A 12,486-nucleotide genomic window follows, 5' to 3' on the forward strand; every position below is an offset into this window, starting at 1 on the left:
GATACATTTTAACTTTGGTACTTTGAGAATATGATGAAGCTAATATTTCAGTATTTATTCAGATTTTGAAGGATTGTATCTATAATTAGCTCCACCTTTACCAGCTGCAAAATCAAAGTGCCGCAGCATCTACTTTAACTCAAGTACAAGATGTGAGTACTTCCCACCTCTCTCACATTGTCCACATGTTATCTGTGGTACATATCGTATCTGGATGAAGTGAACTCAGTGTCTTCTCTCCTCTTCCTGCAGAGGTCACCAGAGAGCACGTGCAGCAGAAAGTGAAAGTGAAAGAGCAGAGTCAGGCCAAAGAAGAACAAGTGTTTTTCCACCATGGTGTTCTCTAAGTCTGTTCAGTAAGTACTCTTCTTTTAAGGCTGCTGCATATCTACCATGATACGGGGTAACTCTGCAGGTTATACAACTCTAAGGTAACTTTAATATAGTCTCACGGAACGCACGCTTTTTTAAGAGACAGAGAAGAGTGTTTGTGACGCATGTTTGAGACGGATGTTTGAAGTGTGTGTACTAAAGGTTTCCATTTATCTTCCTCAGAAACATGGACCAGAAAAAGGGTAAGAATTGCTTTAGAAATAAACTGCATGTACACATTTGCAACTTTATACACATTTCAGAGGTGACCTATTTTTTTTACGATATTTGTCTGACAGCTTTAACGACTTTACGGATTACAATTCGTCCTTCCTGTCTAATGAACACCACGTGTCTCTAAACGTGATGATTTTAAATGTCAATGTATCCGTCAAATGTAAGGATTAGCAGGATATACAGCCTGTGTTATATGACAGTAACACCCTAAGGGGTCATTTTACAGCACAATGAATACTTTCACTTTTAAAATTCAAAGCTCAGTTGCTGCTAATACTCACACACAGCTTTAAATATAAGATTTAATTTAGTTTCAGGGTGTGGGCACTTTAACTTGAAGGACCTATGTGTAGGACAGGGCGGAATTATTGTCAGAAATGGAATATAATATTTACACAATCACATGATTTTGTAAAAGGTTGTGCTTCTATCTTGCTGGAATAAACTTATAACCATCATAACGTTGTGTTTGCTAAGAAGCTTCTCCCCAATATTCATAATTCCAATGGAAACCCTCAATTGGCTTTTTTTTAATGCTTTTTCCTTCTAGGTTGGCATCGAACAATGATACTAATTCTTGCAGCACTTCGTTGCAATCTGCATTTTCACCACTAGATGTCACTAAAGCTGGTCCTTTAAGTCAGTGGTTCCCAACCCTAGAGGTACTTCAGGGTATTGCAGGGGATAGAAGAAAGATTAGGGGTGCAATATACTGTATTTCCACACAAAAAAACATATTCAAATCAATGAAAGACAAGTAAGTGTCAAGTGTCTCAATAAAAACTCTTAACATAGATGTTGAAACTGCTAGAAGTGAGTCTTAATATTATTATTTTTCATTCAAAATAAGTGTAAATGTCAAGTTGAAATACATTTGTATTAAGGGTGAGGTATACAAGTGATTTTCATCTAAGGAGCAGTTGGGTTAAATATAATAACAAAAGGTTTAACATAAGAAACATAAAAAAAAACACATGTTGAATTACTGTTAATTGGTATTTCAACATGTATATATATATATTTTTAATTCTTTTTATTCCTATTTTGAGATGTTTACATTTTAGAAATTATTATTTCTACCCTTTTAATTTCTCTTATGTGCAACGCCTTGTCTTTTGTGCTGCTGCCACGCAAACATGTCCCAAATTGGGATCAAGAGAGTACATCTTATCTTATTTAATCACAGATGCTAGAGCTTTCGGCTTCCAAGCTCCGTTCCTTTGGAACCAACTTCCAGTGACGATTAGGGAGGCAGACAGTGTCCACACATTTAAGAGTAGGTTGAAGACTTTCCTCTTTGGTACAGTGTACAGTTAAGACCCCCCTCTTATACATCCTCATGGACCCTTCGTTTAATGGAATTTTAAGTATTGTACTCTAACTGTATTTCTGTCATTGGGTTACGTTCCTCTTTAAATTGGTATTTTCAAATTGATCTTTTAAGATAAGTTTGTTGTTTTTACATTGTTTTACATTGCGTTTACATTGTCAATTGTGTTTGTTGATCTGTGAAGCCCTCTGAGACAAATATGATTTGTGATATTGGGCTATATAAATAAACTTGAATTGAATTGAATAAGTGAGGGGGTTCTTATAGAATGGCGAGCAGCGCAAGGGGAACACGAGACCAACAAGTTCTAAGTTAACAAAACAAGTACTTTTCCACCATGGTGTTCTTTCAAAACTGCAATATTCCAGTATTATAGACAATACACTACATTTAGTAAATAAAATAAAGCTGCTTTACTAACATTTCTGATACATTTGTAATGGTTTAACTGATCAAATGTAGTGAGACAATCATACAACTGGATCTCTGGTTGTTAATAATGACAGAGAGGTAAAAACAGAACAAAAGCATGCATATTGGTTCGTTATATTATGGTGGTGGTTTTTGGGAAGATGTGAATACTTTACTTCTGTATTTTTACAATGGAGTCTGGTGGCTTTTGAAACTTTAAGTCACACTTTTGGACATGGTTCTTCTACATCTGGGTATGTGGTATAAATAAATAAAAAATACTTTAAACAAATCTTCTCTGTGTTTAGTGCCGGGGAGGAAATTCCATGTCTCCGTGGCAGGATGTACCAACGGTGCTCATCAGACCTATGTTAATGTCCTCAAAGGGTTGGGTCAAATCGAGGTGATCTCTCCTGAACAAAGTGACTACTTGGTGCTGTTCTGTCCCACCGTGTCTCGAGTTGGAACAGACATCGGAGAGGCAATGAACAAAATCCCAGGTAGGAAATGTCTAGGACGATGATTGGCCGATTTCCCACTGGTTATTCAAAGGTACACAGGGAAATGTTAAAAAACTTTGTGTTAACTGTTAGAAAAATCTCACTCGTCACCGGCTTGAGCTTCAATATCAGGATCCATGTATTTATTATTCTCTCAAGAAAGGAAGTAGTCAAAACAATAAAAAGGGAATTTGTTGGTATTTTTGTCAAAATGTAAAAATTCTGACTTTTTGTCAAAATTCAACAAAATTCTTACTTTTTCTAAAAATTTCAAAATTCTGACTTTTTGTTAAAATGTAACAAAATTATGACTTTTTCTCAAAAAATAAAAAAATTATGACTTTTTCTCAAAATGTTAATAATCCCTCGTCCCCGGCTTGAGCTTCAATCTCAGGATCCATGTATCTGTGATCCTCTCCAGAATGGAAGTAGTCATCACACACAGAGCATCAACTAGTTCCTGAACAGTGTCCTTCACATGCTGATATTACATCACATTACATTTAGCTGACACTTTTATCCAAAGCACTTACAATAAGTACATTCGACCAGGAAGATACAACCTTGAAGAAAACAGAATCATATAAGTACATCAGGTTTCATAGAGCCAAACATTTCAAGTGCTACTCAACTGGCTTTAGAAAAGCCAGTCCTTTATTAGTTTATAAGTGCTTTGTTAGTAATTCTATCTCTCGAAGTGGAGTCTAAAGAGATGAGTTTTCAGTCTGAAGAAGATGTGTAAGCTTTCTGCTGTCCTGATTTCAATGGGGAGCTCATTCCACCATTTTGGAGCCAGGATAGCAAACCCACGTGTTTCTGCTGACGGGAACTTGGGTCCCCCTCGCAGTGCGGGAGCAGCGAGCCGATTGGCTGATGCAGAGCGGAGTGCACGTGCTGGGGTGTACGGTTTAACCATGTCCTGGATGTAGGAAGGGCCAGATCCATTCGCAGCATGGTACACAAGTACCAGTGTCTTGAAGTGGATTCTAGCAGTTACTGGAAGCCAGTGAAGGGAGCGGAGGAGCGGCGTGGTGTGAGAGAATTTAGGAAGGTTGAAGACCAGACGAGCCGCTGCATTCTGGATGAGCTGCAGAGGTCGGATGGCACATGCAGGCAGACCAGCCAGGAGGGAGTTGCAGTAGTCTAGGCGTGAGATGACGAGAGCCTGGACCAGAACCTGCGTCGCTTTCTGGGTCAGCTGGGGACGTAACCTCCTGATGTTGTAAAGCGTGTATCTGCAGCAGCGGGTTGTAGCAGCGATGTTTGCAGTGAAGGACAGTTTGTTATCTAGGGTCTCACCCAGATTCCTTGCAGTCTGAGTCGGGGAAACAATAGAGGGGCCGATGTTGATTGTTAGGTCAAGAGTGGGACAATCTTTTCCCGGAAGGAAAAGCAGTTCAGTCTTGTCAAGGTTGAGCTTGAGGTGGTGAGCAGACATCCACCGAGAGATGTCTGCTAGGCAAGCAGAGATGCGTGCGACGACCTGGGTCTCTGAGCGGGGAAAGAACAGAATTAGTTGGGTGTCGTCAGCGTAGCAGTGGTATGAAAAACCATGCGGGCTAATGACAGATCCGAGCTCTTGATATCCAAGAGAGGGAGTTACACAGTCACAAGATGGAGGAATAGAAAGCAGTATTCAATGTTTACTTCAGATTAGCTCCACCTCAGAAATGAGCATGCTTGTCATATGTTTCTCTCCATAGAGGCTGAATCATCATGTTAATCACATAGCTATCATATGCCTCAAACAGTCCTGATGCTCTTCTAGGTAATCACACATCCTGTCATGTTCACAGCTACAGTTGATACCTTTGTTATCATGGTACTCTCATATTGGAAGAGTATATTCAGTATTTCCCCAACATTATCTCTGTGCTCACAGGTGGGAAACCAATTGTTCTGGTGGTGATGCATCACACCTACGACAAAGATCATTTTGTGCCTGACAGCAGGAGACTCGTGGAAAACCCGGATGTCATCGTCACCATAGACGTTCTGTTCTATGAGAGCAATATGCTGATCTGCAACCGCAATGACATGGCCTGGTTTCAGGTCAAGGATGTTCTTGGGGTTTCCCCTGGACCGGTAATCAATTTCACACACAATCAATGTGATGAGAACTGATCATGTGACTTTAAAGGGCTAGTTTGGATGTTTAGAAGTGGGGTTGTATGAGGTGTTTATCTATAGGCATTGTATCAGTTACAGTAGATGGCGGAGCGCACCTCAAAAAAGGGAAACCCAACGTAAATAATGAAAGATCATTCTAAGCGTACGGTATATTTGGAATATCTTCAGTGCTTAACCTTGCTATAAGCTCTAACTATACCTGATAAACCCCAACTAATAACATTCAAACTATCCCTTCAAGAGGTTAGGAAGCATTGCTGTGGTTTACCTCTGAATGGATGAATTTCTTCTGAATGACACTCGTTTTTTTTCTTTTCTTTCAGGTCTCCTGCTGCTGGGAGTATTGTAAGTATGGCTTTAATAATAACCTTCTATTTTCAGATGACAGTTTTCCAATATCTACATTAATAAGCCATTGCCATGTGAAAACCTTCCGTCTATAGTGGCTGTGAAGTGATATTTAGCTAGTACTCACGTGTAAAAAAGTTAAAACCAGTGTTTTTTAAAGTTAGAATCCATTTAGTAACATATTATATCATAATACCCAAAATATCCTAATTTGTATTTTCTTAAGAAGCTGCAAATCAATTTGTATCTTGACGCTGAACTGCAGATCAACAGTTCATAAAACTAAACTAATTAATGTTGCTCACTCTAGGATCAAATTCTAATACCATACCGTTATTTTACTATTATATGATGCTAACGATTAGCTGGTTTAAAAACCCTAACAAAAAACTATGTGGGTAGGTGTGTTGAAATGTAGTGTGGTGACTATTGACTCTCAATACCACAGAGGGAATGGCTGAACTGGGTAAACTAGTTGGACGCGTGTAATCTCCATTGCTTTCAATACCATTTATTTTCCAACAAACACGGTCAAAAAACTGTTTGCTCTTCCCCGTCCCGAATCACCCACCTATACCAGGGACATCAATTATATTCTGTGGCCCCATTACGCCATCTAGTGTTCAAAATATAACAAATAACATATGTTTATGTTTGAGGGAGGCGTATGGCGCAGTAGGTTGTGCGTTGGTGCATGTAGGGCTCGACATTAAAGGCTGCCCGATGGCCCGGGGCCATCTAGTATTTAGCTCGGGCAATGAAGCCTCACCTGCTGGTTTCCCGATCGGGCAATCTATTATGCCAGCAGCTCGTGGATCCAGTAATGAGTGACCCGACAGTAAAACTAAACATATCTATAACTAGTTTAGGTAGTTTCAGAGGTAATTAAAATAGCTACGTGTGATATTCTAACCTGAAGTGTGTGTTTTGTCCGCTCAGCGCTGCATGTGATCATGCAGTGCTGCGTGTCGACTCGTCAGCAGCAGCTGATCTCTCTCTCCCGTCAGATTAGACTTCACTCGTGTTTATGTCCATATCGATCAGATCCAGCTAGTTCTAGCTAATGATATGACTACCTGTTTATTAAAAGACACCTAAACAATAAGTGACGCTATGCAACTGGGTGAGGCCACACAGTATAGCGCAGCATCATGCATTTGTTTACATGCCCACCGGAACCCCGAGACATTACCAACAGATCAACGCACAATCAACCCAGACAGGACATCTCTTTCTCCACATTAAGTGTTAGACATTAGAATTGACTATTCTTGTCTGTCACATAAGTGGCGCAACTGAAGCGGTATTGCGCTAAAGGGAAGTTATTGTGAACGAAGAGATTTTGATTTGCCGGCCAACTCTGACGTCGCCATTTTGTATGCTTCGCGGATACGCTCGGCTCCTCTCGACTGCTGCTCGGGTCTGCTCGGTCAGCTTCCGGATGAGGAGGCATTCGTTCGACCAACTTACAGTAGATAACATTACAAACATTTTTAATAGGGGCCATAATAGTGTAAATAATGTTTGTTTTGGCAGTTATAACTGAATGTAATGTTTTCTACTTTTTTAAGTGTAGTTCTAAGTGTCTTGACCAACAACTTAAGTATTTCTTATAGCTATGCAGGGCATGCAAGCGAGCAAACACAAACAAGAGCAAACAAACAAGTGAAATGAAGAATAAAATTGAAATTGTACAATATAATATTGTGCTGGTTCATCTTATAATTCAGTCTAGAGAATGCACCAGACAGCATCTAAGACCTGCAAAAATCTAAATGTTCTAGGGGGAGGCCCCCCAAACCCTTTGTGGCATTTCGTCCGCACGCATTTTTCAGGGCAATCTCTATTGGGCTCAGGGCCATCTGTAAATTAGCTTAGATGGCCCACAGGGCCATCTCCCAAAATCCTTAATGTCATGCACTGCGTTGTGTCCCTGAGCAAGACACTGGGCAAGACCACAGTATTGAGTATTTAAGTCGCTTTGGATAAAAGTGTCTAACAAGTAACATGTAATCTATGTTTATTTAGGATCCCCATTAGATTGTGCTCTTGACGAAAGCTACTCTTCCTGGGGTCCGACACTTAAAACAATACAATAATACTCAACACTGACATCATTAACAACATCACCAACATCATGAACGATCTCATCCACTTTCAACATCAAACTCAGCCAAGGATAATAATAATAATAATAATGCATTTTATTTATATAGCGCTTTTCACGACTCAAAGACGCTTTACAATATGAGGGAGGGTAGACAAACAAGGACAGGCAAACAAGTAAGTATAGTAAAATAAATAAAAAGGCAGTCAAGAGGAAATTGATTGAGAGGAGGGGGGCTTATGGGTAGGCAGAGTTGAAAAGATGTGTTTTGAGGCGGGACTGAAAGACTGTGAGGGACTCAGAGTCACGGAGATCTTGGGGGAGGGAATTCCAGAGCCTAGGAGCTGCCACTGAGAAGGCTCTGTCCCCAAAGCTGCAGAGTGTGGATGTGGGAATGGATAGGAGTCCGGCTGCGGTGGATCTGAGGGACCGTGAGGGTTGATAAGGAGTGAGAAGGTTTGTGAGATAAGGGGGGGCCAAATGGTGGAGTGCTTTGTAGGTGAGGACCATCATTTTGTAATTGATGCGATGGGAGACAGGAAGCCAGTGGAGCTCTTTGAGGACTGGGCTGATGTGATGCCATGATTTGGTATGTGTGAGGAGACGTGCAGCTGCATTTTGAACCCGTTGGAGTCTGTTGAGGGATGTAGTGCTGATGCCGTAAAGAAGTGAGTTGCAGTAGTCAAGGCGGGAGGAAATGAAGGCATGGATTAGTCGTTCGGCTGCGGGGCGGGTGAGAGAGGGTAGGATTTTTGCAATATTGCGGAGGTGGAAAAATGAGGTTTTGACTGTTTGGCGGATGTGAGGTTCGAGGGAGAGGGTGGGGTCAAAGATTACGCCAAGGTTGCGTGCCTGATTGGAGGGGGAAACAATGGTGCCATCGATGGTGAGTGTTATGTTAGTGACCTTGCTGAGGGTGGATTTGGAGCCAATTAGGAGGAGTTCTGTTTTGTTGCTGTTCAGTTTGAGGAGGTTATGTTGCATCCAAGTTTTAATAGCTGTCAGACAGGAATCAATGTGGGTAAGGGGTGGGTTATGGAGGGATTTGGTGCTGAGGTAGATCTGAGTGTCATCAGCATAGCAGTGGAAGTCCAGGTTGAAGTGGCGGAGTATCTGACCGAGGGGCAGGATGTAAATGATGAAGAGGAGGGGTCCAAGTACTGATCCTTGAGGAACACCTTGGGTGACTGAAGCTGTGGCAGAGGAGTGGTTGGGGAGGGAGATGAAGTGGGATCGTTCAGTGAGGTAGGACTGGAGCCATCTGAGTGCAATACCTTCAATACCGATGTCCCTGAGTCGGGTGAGCAGGATGTTGTGGCTCACGGTATCGAAGGCTGCACTCAGGTCGAGGAGGATGAGAATATTGAGGGAACCAGTGTCAGCAGAGGTGAGGAGGTCATTGAGGACTTTGACGAGTGCAGTTTCTGTACTGTGGTGAGGACGAAATCCAGACTGAAGGGGTTCATAAAGCTGGTTGGTTTGGAGATGGCAGTGAATTTGATTGGCTACAATGCGTTCAAGAGTTTTTGAGAGGAATGGTAGGTTGGAGATGGGGCGGTAATTAGTGAGGGAGGAGGGATCAAGACCAGGTTTTTTGAGGATTGGAGTAACGGCAGCAGTTTTGAAGGCAGAGGGGACGGTTCCATGGGACAGCGAGGAGTTGAAAAGGTTAGCAAGATAGGGGCAGAGGAAGGGGAGGAAGGACTTCAGGAGAGGAGTGGGTAGAGGGTCAAGGGAGCAGGTTGTGGGATTTGAGGAACCGATCAGATGGAGTATTTCAAGTGGGGTAACGAGGTTGAACTGGGAAAGGCGGCGCTGGGGAGGAGGAGTCAGGAGGTCAAGGGAGATGGGGGGAGAAATGGTAGCGGTGGAGGTTGGGGGAGATGCTTGTATATCAGATGGAGCTGAGAAGGAGTGGTTAATGGCGTTAATTTTGTCTGCGAAAAACTGGAGCAATGAGCTGCAAGTAGCGGAAGTAGAAGTAGGGAGGTTATCAGCACGAGGTTTGAAGAGCTTGTTAACTGTGGAGAAGAGGGTCCTGGGGTTACGGGAGGGGTCAGGGAAGATGTTGGAGAGGTAGGCAGATTTAGCGGCAATAAGAGCATCTCTGTATGCATTGAGATGGAGTTTGTAGCTTATGTAATGGACTGTGAGGGATGATTTCTTTGAAAGACGTTCAAGTTGGCGGCCTCGCTGCTTCATTTTACGCAGTGCGGGTGTGAACCAGGGTGAGGAACACCAAACTCAGCCAAGGATGAGTGCACAAGACCCCCTGAGCATGAGATACAATTCAATTAGGGTTCACAACTCACAAGGGGTACATGCTCATTAGTAGATGGCGCTTCAATCTCTTGTTGAAAGAGGCTCTGGACTCTATGTCAGCAAGGTAGTTTGGCAATGAGTTCCATTATAGCTCTATAAGTCACAGAAGAGTTCAGAAGATGTGTCCTGGGTTTAGGTGCCCGTAGATGGCCTGATGCAGCTTGTCTAGTCTTATGGTCATGCTCGTCTCTTGTGTAAACTATTTGATCATAAAATACAGTGTTTTTTTGCCAAATTTGCCATTTCTGAGAAAAGTGATAACACGAGGTTGCAGACGTTTCTCAACCGGAAGCCATGATAGGTTTCTATGCATAACTCCAATATGAGTGTAATGGCTGCAACACGTAGTATAGATTCAAGATTCAAGGGTTTTATCATCACATGCACAGCAGCTACAGTGAAGTTATGACCATGAACAGATTAGGTTCCTCCAACAATGCAACATATTATATATACAGGACATAAGAGGTGAGGCGTTGGTGTTGGGATCGGGGGGTCACATGTTCCAACCCCACTGCATTCAGCATGTCGTTGTGTCCCTGAGACACTTCACCCCAAATTGCTCCTGTGGGGATTGTCCACAGTACTGAGCATGTAAATCGCTTTGGATAAAAGTGTCTAACAAGTAACATGTCATGTATGTTTATTTAGGATCCCCATTAGCTTTTGCTCTTGACAAAAGCTACTCTTCCTGGGGTCCGACACTTAAAACAATACAATAATACTCAACACTGACATCATTAACAACATCACCAACATCATGAACGATCTCATCCACTTTCAACATCAAACTCAGCCAAGGATGAGTGCACAAGACCCCCACCAGTACAAAGCATGAGATACAATTCAATTAGAGTTCACAGCTCACAAGGGGTACATGCTCATTAGTAGATGGCCCTTCAATCTCTTGTTGAAGAGGCTCTGGACTCTATGTCAGCAAGGTAGTTTGGCAATGAGTTCAATTATAGCTCTATAAGTCACAGAAGAGTTCAGAAGATGTGTCCTGGGTTTAGGTAACCGTAGATGGCCTGATGTAGCTTGACTAGTCTTATGGTCATACTATGAGCATGTAAATCGCTTTGGATAAAAGTGTCTAACAAGTAACATGTCATGTAATGTAATAAGACAAAAATATATAATAAAAAACTTGAAATTATGCAAATGAAACACAGTACGATCAATTTGAATAAAATAATGCAGGTGAAAGAATATAATGTAATATTAACTAACTACTAACATATAGTTAATACCTGTGGGTTTTATGAAATGACACGTTAACTTCTATCAGTTCTTGAAATGACTCATGAAGACGACATATTCTTCATTATATGATATTTTAAGATTGAGGTACTTTAGTTTTACTAACGCTGGTGGTGGCCATCATTTGTATCGGAAAAGTAGGAACATGTGATTCCTAGCAAGATGCCAACCAGGCTTTAAAATATATATATATATATATATTGAAAATAACTAAATGGACAAAGCTGTAAAAAAACAGATTGTAAAAAAGTGTATTTTATTTCCTTTGTAATAATAAGAAAAACCCATGTGATCTAAATCATGTTGTGCTTGCTGTTGATATGAGATGACTGATTGATCTTTTCTTTCTTTCAGTGTGGAGGAAACGCAACCTGATTGTTTTTGTAATTGGTGTGTCTGCAATTGCAGCAATCATTGGGTGCTTTGTAGTGTACTATACAAAGAAGTAAGAAGACCTCTGGGGTTTATTATTCCAATAAATGCATTTTGAAGGGACAACAGTTCATGTGCAATGCATTTGCAATCAACGGAACATGAAGGACGCTATTAAACTATTAACATAGATGCTTTTGAGCTGCAGCTTTGGATCACTGATGTTTTATTTAAGGTGCATTAGAGGAGAACAGATGGAAGAACAACAAACCTGAATTAAGTAAATGACACTTACAAATTAACACGAAATTCAAGTTAAACTTATAAGACAAACCTGCCACTCGTTGAAAAGTCTTTAAAGTCTACAGTATTATTAATAAAGTTCCTCCTGTCAAAATCGATATACAGATTTTGTTAACATAATGTTTAAATGTGTGCAGTAGAGAAGTGTGTGATCAAATCTTATCAAGTTTAACATATCCTACAATATCTGTAAAACCCTGATGCTGCTGCTTTGTGCTCATTATAACATCAACATAATAAATACAAATCAATCAATCAGTGTCTGTGTACATGTGTCTCATTGTGGATGAACATGTTTCCAGGGCCGTCCCTGGCCAACATGAGGCCCCACGCAAAGATATATGATGAGGCCCTCTGTTTCGCGGGTGTCAATAGGGGGAGGGGGAGGAGTGCTAGTGGAGCCTCGCAGTGGCGAAACCGTGCCGCGCAACAACTAATTGTACCAGTCTGCGTGATTGGCCTAGTGAAGGATGGCTCTGATCTCACCTATCTACTAAAATGCATAGCTGATTGTGTTTTATATAAAAAAATATGAACCTGCAAGGAATTTAAAAACTAGTATTATCTGATACATGTAATTGGAGCAACAAAAGTATATGTTTGCCCCTGAGATGTAATGCACAGGAAGTAAAGGCTGATCAAATGAAAATATTTAAGTTGTAGGAGTTTACGAGCAGACCTTGAATGCAGCATTGGGGGGGCGTGTCCTCCTGGCAGTAGCCTGCCTCTGAGAGCTGATAGGCTGCATCAGGGGAATGGGAAATAAGTAGACGTTTAATACAAATAATGAAAAG

The 12,486-nt window shown here is 41.3% G+C and overlaps 1 protein-coding gene across 2 annotated transcripts; it reads left to right on the forward strand.

Annotated features, from left to right (window-relative positions):
* Positions 1-252: 252 nt before the first annotated feature.
* Positions 253-11,947, forward strand: LOC307016747 (uncharacterized protein). Of its 2 annotated transcripts, none has more exons than XM_079646045.1 (6): positions 253-356; positions 556-575; positions 2,659-2,850; positions 4,733-4,935; positions 5,304-5,325; positions 11,372-11,947. In XM_079646045.1, exons 1-6 carry the CDS (start codon positions 334-336, stop codon positions 11,464-11,466), a joined length of 555 nt encoding a protein of 184 aa, XP_079502171.1. In that variant the 5' UTR covers positions 253-333; the 3' UTR covers positions 11,467-11,947. The 2 variants fall into 2 exon arrangements, with proteins under 2 accessions (XP_079502171.1, XP_079502170.1); XM_079646044.1 differs by having other exon boundaries at positions 290-431.
* Positions 11,948-12,486: the final 539 nt, after the last annotated feature.

Source organism: Notothenia rossii (genome assembly GCF_949606895.1).
Source record: "Notothenia rossii genome assembly, chromosome: 8".
NCBI classification, from domain to species: Eukaryota; Metazoa; Chordata; class Actinopteri; order Perciformes; family Nototheniidae; genus Notothenia; species Notothenia rossii.

Coding starts and splice junctions, on each gene's coding strand:
- LOC307016747 (XM_079646044.1), top strand. CDS start 394: ATGATACGGGGTAACTCTGCAGGTTATACAACTCTAAG. Junction 576..2,658: donor AAACATGGACCAGAAAAAGG/GTAAGAATTGCT, acceptor CTCTGTGTTTAG/TGCCGGGGAGGAAATTCCAT. Junction 2,851..4,732: donor GGCAATGAACAAAATCCCAG/GTAGGAAATGTC, acceptor CTGTGCTCACAG/GTGGGAAACCAATTGTTCTG.